At 45.5% G+C, this 16,669-nt stretch overlaps 1 protein-coding gene across 3 annotated transcripts in view; it reads left to right on the top strand.

Annotated features, from left to right (window-relative positions):
- SORT1 (sortilin 1) overlaps positions 1-14,857 on the top strand; it is an 89,840-nt gene extending 74,983 nt beyond the window's left edge. For 2 of the 3 annotated variants that reach the window (XM_032155129.3, XM_032155130.3), the window contains exons 15-20: positions 1,018-1,207; positions 6,189-6,305; positions 7,204-7,312; positions 9,672-9,778; positions 10,066-10,189; positions 10,394-14,857. In XM_032155129.3, the coding sequence (XP_032011020.1) occupies positions 1,018-1,207; positions 6,189-6,305; positions 7,204-7,312; positions 9,672-9,778; positions 10,066-10,189; positions 10,394-10,408 (662 nt within the window). In that variant the 3' untranslated portion in view covers positions 10,409-14,857. The remainder of the gene's footprint in view (positions 1-1,017; positions 1,208-6,188; positions 6,306-7,203; positions 7,313-9,671; positions 9,779-10,065; positions 10,190-10,393) is intronic. The other variant, XM_058439495.1, reaches the window with a different exon arrangement.
- The last annotated feature ends 1,812 nt before the right edge of the window (positions 14,858-16,669 follow it).

A 16,669-nucleotide genomic window follows, 5' to 3' on the forward strand; every position in this document is an offset into this window, starting at 1 on the left:
AAGAAGGGGGATAAAGAAACACACTGGAAAAAGGATGACCTGTAGTTAAGTATTGGCATAATACAATAAAAGACTTAACGTTTCTAGACACTTTAGTTGAATTTGGTCCTTTGAGACTGTCATGGACTCATTTCCTCAGCGTGTTGATTTAGTGACTCCTGAAGGAGCAGACCCTTGGTTTGGACCTTACTTTTCCGTAAGACGTTCAAATAGATTTAATGCCTGAGGGTCGCTGTCATCTAAATCCATTCAGTAGGCTGTACAGAAGCTGGCTTGGGAGTTCCCCCCTCAGCAGGCAGTTCTCCAGTTACCCCTAAAGTGTAATGTCATTAAAAGATTTGTTAAGCACCTGCTCTTTAGCAGGCTCTATGCTGGTCTTCATATCCCAAAGGGTAAAACCTAATCCACCGTCTTTAGGTCACAGCCTTTGAGTCATTTTTCCAGTAGATGATACGACATACTAAGCCAGAAACTAGGTTTATCAGCAATCTGCATTTGAGAGCCGGTCAACTGAGCTAGAAGTCTAGGAAGAGGATGTTTTCCCTTCTGCCTTAAGCCAATGAACACATGGTGAAATTGAACCTGTGCTCTTGGCTAATTAGTATCTTGTCCTAAACAAAGAGCTCGCTGGCCCTGAGTGGAGAATATCTGGTTGCTTACCTCTGACAGCTCCTACTGACTGAGGGCGTAGATGTGCAAGACACACCAGGCAGCCTCTTAGTTTGGAAGTAACTTGAGAGATTTTCTATCCAGCTTCCCACTTCAAAACAAATAGGGTTTTTCCTAATGCTCAGATGGATGTTGAGATGGAAAGAATACTCTTTTGGCATGAGGAAATGCGATTGCTAGTAGGCTGTAGACTAGTGTAACTTTTTGTTTGCAATTCCAAAATGAAGGAATAGGTTGAGTCAGACATGCCCACTTTCCCTCTCCTTGTTCTTCCTATAGCCTGGCAGCTGCTTCCCGTGGGTGGGTTCTGTGCTGTGCACTTTCCTGAACAGTGTTTCTCTCCTTTAGGTGAAGAGAAGGACTATACCATATGGCTGGCACACTCCACAGACCCTGAAGATTATGAAGATGGCTGCATTTTGGGCTACAAAGAACAGTTTCTGCGGCTTCGCAAGTCATCCGTGTGTCAGAATGGTCGAGATTATGTTGTGACCAAGCAGCCCTCCATCTGCCTCTGTTCCCTGGAGGACTTTCTCTGGTATCAGCATTCCTCAGATTTCTCTGTCTCCCTTTCCCTGTTGGAGGAGGTGAAAGACAGTTTTCTTATATGGCTAACAAATATTGAAATCCAGCCGGGTGCAGTGGCCCACACCTGTAATCCTAGCACTTTGGGATGCCAAGGCAGGCGGGTCACTTGAGGCCAGGAATTCGAGACCAGCCTGGTCAACATGGTGAAACCCTGACTCTACAACAACAAAAAAAAATTTAGCAGGGCTTGGTGGCTTACGCCTATAATCCCAGCTGCTCAGGTGGCTGAGACACAAGAATCACTTGAACCTGGGAGGCAGAGGTTGCAGTGAGCTGAGATCATGCCGTTGCACTCCAGCCTGGGTGACAGAGCGAGACTCTAGTCCCAAAAAAAATTGAAACCCTTTTCCCCAAGAGTGGAGGACTGCTGCTTCTTATCAAGGAAACTGAGGCACAGAGAAAGGAAACCAGAATTGTTAATAATGAGACAGATAACATATATTAGACAGTTAATTATTGGGCAGAACCAGCAACAAACCTGAGAAATCCTGAGTTGACAGTGGTGTGAAGGAGAGGAGTGATGTAAGAAAGAAGAGAATAAAACAAACAAAAATCTGTAGAAAATGAAAAGACAAAAACACCAGAAGTGGTAGAGGAGCAAAGAGGAAATTGGACTTTAGAAAACAGCCTGAGGCCAGGCACAGTGGCTCATGCCTGTAATCCCAGCACTTTGGGAGGCCGAGGCGGGTGGATTGCTTAAACTCAGGAGTTTGAGACCAGCTTGGGCAATATGACGAGACCCTGTCTCAAACAAAAAAAAAAAAGAAAGAAAGAAAAAGCCCCTTGACAGCATGAGCTCAGCAGGCGGACACTAGGTTCTGGATCCTCTGCGAGAATCAAGGCAGAGAGATGGTGGTTGGTCCTGAGACTAGAGGTGACATCAATATAGTCATGGTCCCATCAAGGTTTAGAGGCCATCAAAGTGGACTCCCTAGAGTTCAGGACCATCCAGACTTAAGGATTAGTTACTTGGCTGGCATTGGGTTAGTTGATTATATAAGGGCATGAGTCCCTGGATAGCTTAAATGAGGTAATTTTGGGGCACATAAGAGGAACTGCTTCACATCACAGATGATAATCTTATGGAACTTGTTACCTGCAAAAGATACTGACACAAGATAAAAGTAGATCCTAAAGGATTTGGACAAAGAAGGCAGGCAGATAGCAGCCATGGCCCTTTACATCATGTTCTCTCAAATCGCAGGTGACAATAGAATACAGGTCTGACCAAAATGCAGGTCTGACCCAGTGTCGTTCCTCCTGCATGGCTCACACCTGTGTGTGGCATGATTAAGGGTCCTCCCTTCGCTGTTTCAGTAAGGATCACTTTTGGTGTTCCAGTAGGGCTGGAGGTCATCGATAAACCTGTAACACTCTAAAGGGTTCTCTCCTATCCTCGACTGCAAATATGCCAAGCTCTTCACCTGTGCTTCTGCTCTTCTCCAGCAATGCCATGGTTCTTCAGACCTCCATGCCACTGCACATGATGCTTCCTCTGCCTGAAAAGTCTTTCCACAGTCCCTGCTTCACCCCCAAGTCTGGCGACTTCCCACTTAGCCTTTCATACTTAGCTCAGGTATCACCACTAGATGGGCTTTCCCTCATCTAGACCCCCAGAGTTCCCCTATTACAGCACTTACTATGTTTTAATTACTATTTATAGGTTTGCTTCCATCATTAAGCCCCAAATTCCTTGGAAGCATATTCTATTCTATAATAATATAGTAATCATGATAGCAGCTAACATGTATTGAGCACTAACTCTATACTAGGCACTGTCCTAAGCAATTTACATTTAACCTCACAACAGAGAGGACATGACTGATGTGCCCGTGGGAAGTGGCAGAGCTGGGATGTGAAACTGGCATCCCAACTCCAGAGCCCACATGTTTGGGAAGTGGGTCCTTTATGAGTGAGAAGAGTACTCACAAAAATCCAGAAATTTCTGATTGAATACCTAAAACTCTTACCCAAATTTCCTCCTGTTATTTGAAGGGTGATATCTTCAGCATCTTTTGTTCTCCATACCCTCTCTCCTAAATACTTACCAGAAAAACCTTGAAATACAAGCAGCATCCATATATTCCCCAAATACTCATTGAATACCAGCTGTGCGCAAGTAATGAAAAGTGATAATGGAAAATTTGTTGCAAAACAGAAGGTGCCAGGTGCCATGGGGATTTAGAAAAGGAAGAGAGTATTTCATGTAGAGCTAAAAGGAAGTGGGTCAAAGAAGGCCTTGTTGAGGTGGTGGTGTGAGAGCTGAGCATTGACAAATGGTAGGATTTGACCATGAGCATCTGGGAAGAAGCAGGTCATCAATGCCAGTGGACTGCTGCAAGCAGAGACACCAACAGCATGATCAAGGAAGGGTGTCCTGGAAGATAGGCCATTGGAGAAGTCATAGTAGTCATGATAAAGAAGTAAGTAGGGCCCAGAAGGAGGATCCTCCGGCTAAATTTTCCACTGAGATAGTGGGAAGGAAGGTAATGTCATGGACAAATACGGAAATGATAAGGAGAGCCTGGCACAAAGGAGAAAACATGATGTATTTTGAACGTCTTATTTCTTTGAGGTTTTGTCAGCATATTTAGGTGGGATATGCAGCATGTATTTGAAATATAGGATTAGAAATATAGGATTTGAAATATAGGATTGAAATGTAGGATTAGAACTCAAGAGAGGTAGAGGAGCAAAGAGGAAGTTTTAGTTGCAACCAAAAAGAGTTGTGATCACTAAGGGAGAGCAGATAGAGAAAAAGTAAGAGAATGCATTATACCTGCCCCCTGCCCCCAGCAAAAGACTACATTTATGGGTTAGGAAGAAAGAAGAGCAAGCAGTGGCAGGGGCAGCAGAGGGCAGAGAAACAGATGAGTACAGCTTTACCAATGCCAAGGTGGGCAGGGGCACAACTGTATGTTAAATGCTGCAGAATGGGTGGTCTGGGGGAATGAGACCCGAGAGGGCTCCACTGAATTTGAGGATTATTGAGCCTTGGGGGCACTGCAGACACTCATTTTCTTTTCTTTTCTTTTCTTTTTTGAAACGGAGTCTCCTTCTGTCGCCCAGGCTGGAGTACAGTAGTGCAATCTCGGCTCACTGCAACCTCTACCTCCCGGGTTCAAGCGATTCTTCTGCCTCAGCCTCCTGAGTAGCTGGGATTATAGGCATACACCACTGCACCCGGCTAATTTTTTGTATTTCTGGTAGAGACGGGGTTTCACCATGTTGGCCAGGCTGGTATTGAACTCTTGACTTCAGGTAATCCACCTGCCTCGGCCTCCCAAGTGCTAGGATTATAGGCATGAGCCACCATGCCCGGCCCAGACACTTATTTTCAAAGTTGCAGAAGGAGTTGAAGCCAAAATGCATGGAAGAAAAAATAAATGAGTAAAATAGGACAAGTAAAAAAATATTCTTTTGAGAAATGTGGGTAGTAAGGGAGAGGTGGGTTAAGGAAGTAATTTCTAAGGTCAAGCCATGCAGGCTAAGGAGATGCTGCCAGCTAAGTGGGGGAGATTGATTGTTCCCCTCATACTCAGGGAAGCAAGACCCCAGGGCAGGTCGGAGGAGGGGAACCAAGGATGCTCATAGAGTCAGCCCTGGAGATTGTCAGCAGACATTGTTTCTTTGGGGTAAACAGGAAAAGGAGAGCAGTGGGTGGCACTATGAAGAGATGGGGTGGAATGGAGGACAGAAAAAGGTGTTTACATGGAAGGCAAAGACTATCTAAGAAGCTAAGAGGAACAGAAGTGGGGAAGACAGAAAAATTTGCCGTGTACCACAAGGGCAACATAATGACATTTGGAGGTAAAGAAAAGAATTGCTGGCTGGGCGCAGTGACTCATGCCTGTAATCCCAATACTTTGGGAGGCTGAGGCAGGTGGATCTCTTGAGCTCAGGAGTTTGAGATCAGGCTGGGCAATATGGCAAAACCCTGTCTACAGAAAATACAAAAATTAGCGAGGCACCGTGGTTCACGCCTGTAATGCCAGCACTTTGGGAGGCCGAGGGGGACAGATCACTTGAGCCCAGTAATTCAAAACAAGCCTGAGCAATGTGTCAAGACCTCATCTTTACAAAGAATTAGACGAGCATGGTGGTGCATGCATGTGGTTCCAGCTCCTTGGGAGGCTGAAGTGGAAAGATCACTTGAGCCCAGGTGGTTGAAGCTACAATGTTCATGCCACTGTACTCCAGCCTGGGCAACAGAGCGAGACCCTGTCTCAAAAAAAAGCAGGGAGGGGGAAGAAAAAAAAATTGCCAAGTATCCCTGAGTTGAGAGCTGCTGCTGATGCTGAGGTTTCTGTGTGAGTCTCCACCCCCCTGCAGGCTGCATCAGTCACCTCCCTGCGCCGTAGCTGCCTGCAGTGCACAGCCTCAGGGCCCTAGCTAGTCCTACCCCCACCAGGCCTGACCCATAAGCTTCTTTTCCTTAATAAGGCCCTCTGTGGCGGGGCACGGTGGCTCACGCCTGTAATCCCAGCACTTTGGGAGGCCGAGGTGGGCATATCACAAGGTCAGGAGTTCAAGACCAGCCTGACCAACATGGTGAAACCCTATCTCTACTAAAAATAAAAAATTAGCCAGGCATGGTGGCACACACCTGTAATCCCAGCTACTCAGAAGGCTGAGGCAGGAGAGTCGCTTGAACCCAGAGGCGGAGGTTGCAGTGAGCCAAGAACATGCCACTGCACTCCAGCCTAGGCAAGAGAGCGGGACTCCGTCTCAAAAAAAAAAAAAAAAAGCCCTCTCCATGTCTGTTTTCCTAAATCGACCTCCTTCAAAGGTGTCACAGGACTTCCTGAGCTACTTTCTAACAACCCAAGACTGGAATGTTAACCATCCACTACCCCACATAACCCTTCATTATTAGTCACTTACAGTCTTCCAGCTGCTTTGAAAGGTACTTTATTTGCTGACTCTTGCAGTGATTTTGGCTACTACCGTCCAGAAAATGACTCCAAGTGTGTGGAACAGCCAGAACTGAAGGGCCACGACCTGGAGTTTTGTCTGTACGGAAGAGAAGAGCACCTAACAACAAATGGGTGAGGTGGCCTTTTCTCCCTTGTCATGATGGATGAGGTGTTCTTGTTCAGAGTGAAAGCTGCTTCTCTCCACCTGAGATCCAAGCCCTACTTTAGAGCACTATTTTTGGTGGGGTTGGGGAGGGGCAGGATGTGAAGGCCTCCTTCAAGGGTCAACTACAGGAGGTGAGCCATGGGTGCTTGGTGTCAGAGGACTCAACCCCACCAACACCACGAGGCAGAGGGCAGGAGAACAAGCTCGGCCAGATCCTGCACCCCTGCCTCCCGCCCACCACCCCCAGGAAGGGAGGAGAGGCGAGGGACCCACAGGCAGAACGACAGAAGCGTCCCATCCACAATGAATGTCCATCGCTTGTCTGGCACAGTTTAGGCACAGCCAGGGAGAGCTCTGTCTGATAGGACTTTCTTTGGTGATGGAAGTGTTCTGTAATTTGCTGTGCCCAATATGATAGTCACTAGCCACACGTAGCTGTGGACACTAGTGTAACTAAGGAACTGAAATTTTCATTTTAATCAATTTTAATTTAAGTAGCCACCATATTGGACAGTGCTGCTCTAGAGGGGCCTCATTACCTCGCTCCCCTCATAACTTCCCCTCTCCCATTTTGTACCACTTGTTAATGAGCTTTTTGGGGTCACATTTATTTGGCACAGTCTCTTAGGTAGAAAGAACGGGCATGTTTCTGACAGCAGGGGACAGAGATGCTTAGTTTGCTTAAGGCCTGAAACTACACAAAATATCCCCCAAAACATCCCTGTGGACATTCCCCCCAGGCCTGAAAGATGACGTAAGGATGGGAAGCTTTTCGGCAGCTTTTCAAATCTTGTTTCCAAGAAATAGGCAGGTACCCAGGAATACATCCTTATCTTCTGTTACCAAATCTTCTCTGCCTGGTAGGTACCGGAAAATTCCAGGGGACAAATGCCAGGGTGGGGTAAATCCAGTTCGAGAAGTAAAAGACTTGAAAAAGAAATGCACAAGCAACTTTTTGAGTCCGGAAAAACAGGTATGTTAAAATAGGTCTAGTTTTCAGGTACAAATGGGATTTTGTGTTCTGCCAAGAAAAATCAAAGTTAAAGCATCAAGAGTTTTGTTGCTGATACAAAGTGGTCAAACTACTTCTGTCAGACTTCCCTTTACACAGGAAGCTGTTAGCATGAAGGATGGGTCATGTAACCCAGTGATAAGCTCACCCTACTGAAAGCTCTTTTCTTATTGAGGGTTGGGGGATGATATTCTGTAAAGCTGTAAAATTCTTAAAATCATACAGTTATGGAAATTTCTGAGGCTGAGAGTCATTTAGGAAAGCTCAAAAAGGTTGTCTGTGGGCTGGGTACAGTGGCTCACACCTGTAATCCCAGCACTTTGGAAGTCCAAGGCGGGCGGATCACTGAGGTCAGGAGTTCAAGACCAGGCTGTCCAACATGGTGAAACCCTGTCTCTACTAAAAATACAAAAATTAAAATTACAAAAATTAGCTGGGTGTGGTGGTGTACACCTGTAGTCCCAGTTACTCGGGAGGCTGAGGCAGGAGAATCGTGTGAACCTGGGAGCCAAGATCGTGCTGCTACACTCCAACCTGGGCAGCAGAACAAGACTCCGTACCAAAAAAAAAAAGGTTGTCTGTGAAGGGCCATAACCTGGAGTTGTGCATGTGTGGAAGAGAAGAGCACTGGGCAATAGGTAGGGTGGATCTTTGACCAAGTCATGTTAAGTATGTTCAAAGTGAAAAATTGAGGCCGGGCGCGGTGGCTCACGCTTGTAATCCCAGCACTTTGGGAGGCCGAGGTGGGCGGATCACGAGGTCAGGAGATCGAGACCACGGTGAAACCCCGTCTCTACTAAAAATACAAAAAATTAGCCGGGCGTGGTGGCGGGCGCCTGTAGTCTCAGCTACTCGGAGAGGCTGAGGCAGGAGAATGGCGTGAACCCAGGAGGCGGAGCTTGCAGTGAGCCGAGATTGAGCCACTGCTCTCTAGCCTGGGTGAAAAAGCGAGACTCCGTCTCAAAAAAAAAAAAAAGAAAAGAAAAAAAGAAAAATTGAGCTATGGTAATGGGCTGGTTTTCATTTAAATGAAGCAAGTTACCTGTTGGGCATGGTGGCTTACTCCTGTATAGTCCCAGCACTTTGGGAGGCTGAGGTGGGCAGATCAGTTGAGGCTATGAGTTGGAGACCAGCCTGGGCAACATGGAGAAACTCCATCTTTACAAAAAAAATACAAAAATTAGCCGGATGTGGTGGTGTGTGCCTGTAGTCCCAGCTGCTCAGGAGGGACTGCCTCCCTTTCCTCGCCTGAGCCTGGGAGGTCAAGGCTGCAGTGAGCCATGATCGTATCACTGCACTCCAGCCTGGGTGACAGTGAGATCCTGTCTCAATTTAAAAAAAAAAAAAAAAAAAAGGTTATGAGGCTGCATCCAAATCTGTAGCACTGAACTACCTGTGGAATTGGAGATGTATAAAGAGGAAACCTCTTGATAATGACACTAGACCAACAGCATGACTTCAGATGCTAAACAGCAGGCCCGTTTCCCAATTCGTAATAGGAGAGGTCAAGCTGGATCACCTGCAGTCCCTCCTCTCTGCTGTTCTAAGGGATGAGGGACTGACAAGGGGTGGGATTAAGGAGATGATGGGAGAGGAGTGTGTGGGTGTGTGTATTGGTAAGGGGGCAAGTTCCTCCTTCTGTGCACTCTTGTCCTGGGCTCCTGGTGACTCTCCTCAGAGTGTTCGTGTGTGTGATTGCACAGGACTCCCACCCACGGGGACACCACTTGTCCTAGAATCCAGCTCCGCCTCCTCTGGGATACATTGAAAACACACACTCCCTATTTCCCACCCAAAAGCAGGTAGGTCACATGCAAACAATGATATGATAAGGCTTATTTGTAACAATATATAAAAAATTAAGTAAACAAATAAATCTTGGTGTCCTATAATGGCCTGTCTGGTTCTTCTGACACAGCTTCTTCCCAGATAATGGCCCTGTTCTAGAGTCATTCGGCCCAGTTATAGTAGTCTCCCTTTCGTACTCCACCCTTAAGCCCCAAGACTTGTGAACAGTGGTAGTGTGGAGCAGTCATACTTGATCTAGGCAGTTGCCCAGGCTTCCAGTGTAACTTTGACATTTAAGCCACGGAATTTGAAGGTTCAAGGCAGTTGGAGCTAAGATGACTCTCTGCCAGCTATAATATTCTCCTGGTAACACTGAGATGGTTAATCTTGGGGGATTGGAAAAGAGCCATCATTAAGCGCATCAGGACTGCAGATCATTCACAAAGAGATGAGGAGAATGAGTGGCTGCCTTGACCTCAGTCCTAGGATATGCATGACTAAAACTTTTGTGTTTATGTTTTAATTTCTCAAGAATTCCAAGTCAAATTCTGTTCCAATTATCCTGGCCATCGTGGGATTGATGCTGGTCACAGTCGTAGCAGGAGTGCTCATTGTGAAGAAATATGTCTGCGGGGGAAGGTAAGGAACACAGAAGTCAATCCAAGGTACTGAGTTCAAGCCAGAAGGCTGATCTAGGGCATATGGCTGAGTCTACTCTTGGCAAAAACTAGGTCCTTGCAGTACTGTTCCTGAAAAATCAGGCCCAAATCTTCTCATGTCTTACATTTTTCGTATGTCAACCATGGACTGTGCTTTCTGTGTCTGTGATGCGTTCCTGAGTGTATAAAACTGAGAAAGTCCACAGTCCTGTAAGAAACACACCCCTGCTGTGTACCACCGAGTGTTAAGGAGGTTTCTGTTCACAGGTTCCTGGTGCATCGATACTCTGTGCTGCAGCAGCATGCGGAGGCCAATGGCGTGGATGGTGTGGATGCTTTGGACACAGCCTCCCACACTAATAAAAGTGGTTATCATGATGACTCAGATGAGGTGAGGCTATTTCTTCTTGAATGGCAGTACCCCCCCCCAAAAAAAAATACAAGAAAATAAAGTCTGTCTTCTATTCATGATCAAGATATGCCAGGGCCAAGGCAACTTAATGACTATAAGATTTGGCAAGCCCAGAAACTAGGTGATTGCTTTTGAAATAGGAGTGTTGTGGTCTGTCGGTAATATGGTGCATGTCTTTTTCAGGACCTCTTGGAATAGCTCTTCAAAGGAGCTGGACCCAGCATGGATGGTGGAACCACAGTACCTCTTACACTCCCTGTGGCTCCAACTTCGGGAAATAAATTTCCCATTGCGAGGGACCCAGCTCTGTTTCTGCTGCTTCCATCAAAGCCAAAAGGACCTACAATAAAGAAATGCAGGGTGGGGGTGGGGAACCCTGAGCACCTTTTTACAATTGGCTCCGAGAAAAAGGGGGACATTTTAAATTCTTTAATTTCTTATTTCTCGTCCTGTCTCTTTGCAAAGTATGGGCTTTTGTTTTTGTTTTTTAAGGGAAACGAAATGGAATTCGAAGGGACCTTTTCACTAACCCCACTTCTGTGTGTTCTGCATGGCGCCTGCCCCAGGGCATCTGCCAACTCCAGCATCAGCTCTCACAGTGTACTTGGTACCATCCCTGGGCTCTGCTGGTGAGACGAAACAGCTATAGAGATGAAAACAGGCTGCAGAGGCTGGCACAGCCTGGCCGGCTTTTCTCCATCTGGGGACAGTCCTACTCCAAGAACACTGCATACCAGCTCCTCACACAGATCCCACTTCCTCTTTTTTTTTTTTTTCCAGAGACCACAGACCACAGTGATTTTTCTTTTTCCTTGTTTAATTAGGCAATACCCTTGTTAATTGCCTTTTGGCAACTAACTTAACCATGTGCTTCCCACACAGTACATCAGGAAAACTTACAGGGCAATATTTTTAACTTGGGGCAGGAAGAAGGGAGCAGCAGAGAATTGACTAGATTTAGCACCTATTAAAAGAGAAACTCTTGCTTCTTCTGAGATCTTTCAAGCTGTGCTTTGTGCGTGTGCCAGTGGACTTACTCAAGGACAGGGCACAAACTTAGCTGGAAGTCTGCCCAGGCTGAATGATCTCTTCCCTAGAGTTGATTGTCGGGTACACAGTGTGGCCCTCCGAAGACGGAACCTCACAGTCTTCCATGTTCCCTTCTTAACTGTCATGTGGCTCGTTGCTAAATCATGACAATGGCTGCCTATCTGCTGCTTCTTAGGTTGCTGTTGTACAGGGAACCAGGACTAGAGAGTTTTTCAGATTTATAGACTTAAAAAATTAGAATTTTATTACCAGGCTCTCCTCACCGCTTTTTTCTGGCTTTGCCAAGTAATTTGTTGACATGAAAATTTTGGAGGAACCAATTGAAAACACACTTCCAGTCTAGATGATGCTTTGTGTGATACATTAAGTTCTTATTTTGGATTAAAAGAAGTTTTCCATTTGATACTTCTCTAAATTAAATAAATTATAGAATGTAGTTGGGTGGATTTTGGGGTGGCCATATAGTAATGGAAGGCTGCAATAATTAGTTTTAATACAACTTGAATATTTGCTATATAGAAATATAGTATGGAAAGTTTTTGGTCTTAAATGTAGCTACTGTGCGGGTCACAGTTTCTTCCAAAGATTATGACTGGGACATTCTTTGGTAGATACCATTTGCTACTTAGTTTATTTTGTGGCTAGGAAGTCAGTTTTGTGTGTTTTTTTTTTTTTAAGTGCCAAATTAACTTTTGTCAGAATGTGAGCAGATGGCTAAGTTCTTTCCTCCCCAGAATGGATTAACAGCTGCGTGGAAAGTGGGGGAGAGAGTGGATGGAGACTTTTAGAGACGTTAAAACTGCAGTAGAATTAAATGAGTCAGGGAGCTTCAGTTAGAAAATAAAGTTAAGGCAGTTTTTGTGAAGATACTATGGTTAGGGCTGGAGTGCGCTAGTCTTTTTGCTTATTCATTTTGCATGGTTTTAAAATTAAAAATAACTTCAAAGATACACCAGCTCACAAATGAAAACGTCAGCCTCTGTCCCACCCCCCCTCCTGCCCAAAGTGAATTTGGTACCCAGAAAAGAACTGCTTACACCACTCACCTTTCTCCCAGCATGTACTCACGGTGGGTAGATGCATCAGTACTTGGTAATCCTCTTACTCGTTTTAAGATGTAGAAAACTTAATATTCTCTAACCATATACGATAGGGCTCTTTGCTTTTAGTGATATCTGGGATTTCTGTGGAACTTGGCAAATTTTCGGAGCACCTTCACTCACATAATGTCATTTGAACCTCACAGTGTTCTTGGGATGGAGTCAGTTGTTCAGGGTCCCCGTGTGTGTGATAAGCAGTGCTGGCTGGCTATCTTCAGAACTCTTGGAAATCTTTACACATGCAAGTGCTGACCACTTTGAGCAGGGCTGCCTTCTTGTAGATGACTCGCTGTTCTTTATGACAGGGATCAGTGGCATTTGTTTCCAAGCAGTATTTAGCACCTTTTTGCCACCTTGGTGAACAGAAAATTGTATTTTCCTGTCTTTCATGGCTGAAAACAAAAGTAATGGGAATTTTAAATATGTTTGCAGAAACTGCCCCTCCCCTCATTGCTCAAGAGTGCAGGAGCGGACTCTCCACTGATGGGTCTCCCTCCCCATCCTGGTTTCCACCCTGGGCTGGCTAGCTCCGTTGATTTGAAGACTGACAGCCAGCCTGGCTCATTCTCATTATTGGCTAGTTAGCTTTCTTTATCAACCTGCTCACTCACAAATGTATGCCCTCAGCCAGAGAGTAAGACAGCCCAAATCCGTTACAGCTTCTAAAACAATAGATTTCTAATTTGTCCTACTTATGTTAGGACCATTATCTTTGAAGGTAAAACATAGTGTAGCACTGTGTAAACTCCCAGGCTTGATGTAGCAGGAGAGATCATTTCTGGAGGCTTCAGCAGTGGAATTTAGCATTATAAGAGAGATTGGACATACCAGTCCAAAGTGGTCCGAGTTCTTAAATCCAGGTAGGGAACTCACTCTTCTTTCTTCTCTGGACCTAATTGGGCATTGGGCTTTAGTGAGACCACAGACCAGGCCGGTCTCTCCTGTAGGCTCTTAATTCAATGGCAACTCTATTTCGAAGAATAAAAGCCTTTGGAGAGTTGTGGCAGTTCTGGGGGCGGGCTCAGGAGAGTCCATGGATCAGCCGTAACTGGAACTTAGAATCTACATCTGCCTCTGAATGGACTTCCCACCTCCTCTCTCTTGCTCTGAGGCTTGCCTCTGGGCCTCTCCATGCCCAAGCTGGTCTTTCATCCTTGACAGGCTGGTAATGTGCTGGCCGCCTCCAGCTCCTGCATCGAGTCTGTAAACCAGAGCTAGTTCTCATGGCCCTCGTCACGATACCAGGATACGGAGAGGAGCCCAGGGCCATCCACACCCACCCCAGGGTAACAGGGCTGGCCTGGCATTGGTCATTATTTAGTTTCCAGGCCAACCATCCAGGTAGAAATTCCCTCTTTCCTTTAAGCAGTGCTCTCAAGAGCTCCGTGCCTGTCCACAATGACCTAGAGTGCATCCTGCTCATTGTCAGTGTAGCCGCTCGCCCCTATATTCATCCAGGATACTTGGAACTGCTAAAATAGGAAGGGATTTGGCTTTCAACTTTGCTACCATCTTGCCTGAAGCAGGAAAATGAACATGGACTTAAATGTCCTTCGAAAAAAACCAAAGTTTTAAGATTTGCTCTGTGATGAAGTGACAGGGAGGGCCAGAGTCAGCAGGTGGCAGACTTTCTGTTCCATCTGCCACGGGTTTGTCCAGCTCAGGTAGCTCTAGGAGCACCATCCTGCCCTAGCAGAGCCCAGGCCTTGCCCTCATGAAGCATCATTGAAATAGCAGGAGCATGTTGATTTCTTGGTTAGGTTGCATTATAACAACAGGAGTCAGAACATTAATTCAAAACAACTTGCAGTATGCATTTCTTCACACCAGTACATTCTTAAGTGTACTTGTTTATAAGGAATAACGTAAACTAATCTGTACCTTTATATATATGTGTGTGTACATATATACATATATAAACTGTATAGTGTACATGGTAATGATTTATTGCTATGCCCCAGATCCTTAATGTAGTTCTCATCCTCCGCATGCCCTCAGCCACAAGCAGGTGACTGACTGTTCCCTGATGATTTGGCCCACCTCCTGTGTTTGGACCTCTAGGGAGGAGGGTTTTGGTCATACTCTCCTTATCCTCGTGCACAGAAATGCTCAGGGTCCCCATGTGCCTGTTGTTCAACCCTCTCTCTTGTTCCCTTTCTGAGCATGTGGTCCTTCCCCAAGCTGTGGGACAGCTGCCTTCCTACGAAAGTGTAAAGCAGTATCAAGATCATTACTGCATGTGCCCTAAAAACTGAAGTTTTCTATTCCCTTGGGACAGAAAATTGCATGTGAGGTGGGATAATCGAGTTTCAGTGACCCACGTCAGTTACACATTAAAGCCAGACCCCATAATAAAATTCCACAAAATGGAAATAAAACTCAAATTTCTTTAGCATTGTGTAAATAAATCTGAATGTGTTTAACTTTGTACTGGTAATTTTCTGTATATTTGGAATATTTGGGTTAAAAATAAAACAGACTGGACTTTGTTACCTGACCTACTGAAACGACTAAGCTACAATTTGTTGATATACTTTTTCCAGTTTTCTAGCTTCAGAATCAGACTCCAGCAACCAGAGAACAAGCCATTTAAAGAGCTAGGACTGTACATTTATAGCATGAAATGTATTCGGTCATCTATGAGAAAAATGGCTCACAAAAATGTGAGCCGTAAATTACCTAATTTTCTTGTTATTCATTTTCTTGCTCTTAGTGCTCATACAGATCTTCCTCCCGTGGGTGTGTGTACAACCAGCTTTCTTGTTCTTCTTCCTAGAATGTCTGGGCACCCACCCCACATACCTTCACAGGTTTCAGTTGCTACAGTCTTCCTTCTGGACACAGCAACAGATAATTACTCCTTGAATTCTGTGTTCTTTTGAGCAGGTTTGACCCCTGGCGGCACTGAGAAGTTCAGCTTTGTAACTTCCCATCTGCTCCTCTTACATTTCTCTTGCTGTTCTTACGGGCCCTTTCTTGTCCATTTCATTTAAGGACCTTTGGAGAGTTGCAGCCTTCCTCTCTTGCAAAGCATTTAAGAGAGGTTCCTGCCCACCCGTCTGGAACCGTTAACCATCCTACCCTGCTAGCCTGGGGCAATATTCCATGTAATACTCCAGCATCTTGGTCTGAAGATGACAGGGCAAAGCCCTTGTTCCTGAGGCCACCATCTGATGGGAGAGTTCCTACCCTAGGACATTATCTAAGGTCATTGTTTTATTTGAAGGAATTCTATCTAACATGGTATTCCAAGATTTCCTGCGCCAGAGTCACTAGGTTGGTTTTTCTAGGTGCAGATTTCTGGATAGCACCCCAGACCTATTGAATTAGACTTTCTGATGGACAAACCTTAGGAACCTGCATCTTAAAGTTGATTCTTTACACCTTCGCTCCAACAAAGGGCTAAGACTCAACCTGGGCCAATTTCCTCACCAAAAGATGGGTTACTTGTTATGTAAAAGGGGGTGTATTTGGGGTCTCCTGGCTAGGAGACTGTCCACACTTACGGGCCTTGGCTGGGTCATGCAGGAAAAATAGTTCAGAAAGACCTTCAAACTAGTTCTGATATGGCAAAAACCCAGTCTTCTGCCAACTAAACCAACCCCATAGGCCATCCAAGGCCCCAGTAAACAGATTGTACTGGACCTCAGCCCCTATACCAGTTACAAAGAGGCTGAGCTTCTGTCACCCCAAGATAACAGGCTCCTAGGATCTTACCAATTGCCCCAAAATTGAAGGCAAAAATGAGTAAGAAGTCAGTCATTCAACTGCACCCATTTTTTTCCATGAAAAAAATACAGGGGTGAGTAGGGGGCTATGGTAACCCTGTACTTTCCACTCAACTTTGCTGTGACTCTAAAACTGCTCTAAAATTAAAGCATTTTAAAATGTAGAGGGATGCTGGCTTCTGGAGATAAGAAGGTAGGAGTATGATAGGAAGGCGGCAGTGTCCATGGCATGTACAACACGTATAGAAAGATGATTTGCTAAATCTGGAAATCATGTAGGACCTGTAATATGTGACTAGCACCTGCTGTGAGCTGGCCGCTTTCCTATAGATTGTATCATTTTATCCTCAACACAATCATGGCATCATCCCTTGTTTCATAGACTGGGACTTGAGACTCCGAGTCGGCCATTTGCCCAGAGTCCCAGCTGGTGAGTGAGTGGTACAGCCAGAAGTCACACGCAGGTCTCTGAGCTCGCCTCCCTCCACCACTGCTGCCTCTCCCTCTATTTGTACTTCATCTCATAGGCAAGGCAGCCATTGACAGCTCTCAAAGGGGGAAGTGCTGGCCTGACCTAAAAA

The sequence above is a fragment of the Hylobates moloch genome, unplaced genomic scaffold (assembly GCF_009828535.3).
Source record: "Hylobates moloch isolate HMO894 unplaced genomic scaffold, HMol_V3 SCAFFOLD_5, whole genome shotgun sequence".
NCBI lineage: Eukaryota > Metazoa > Chordata > Mammalia > Primates > Hylobatidae > Hylobates > Hylobates moloch.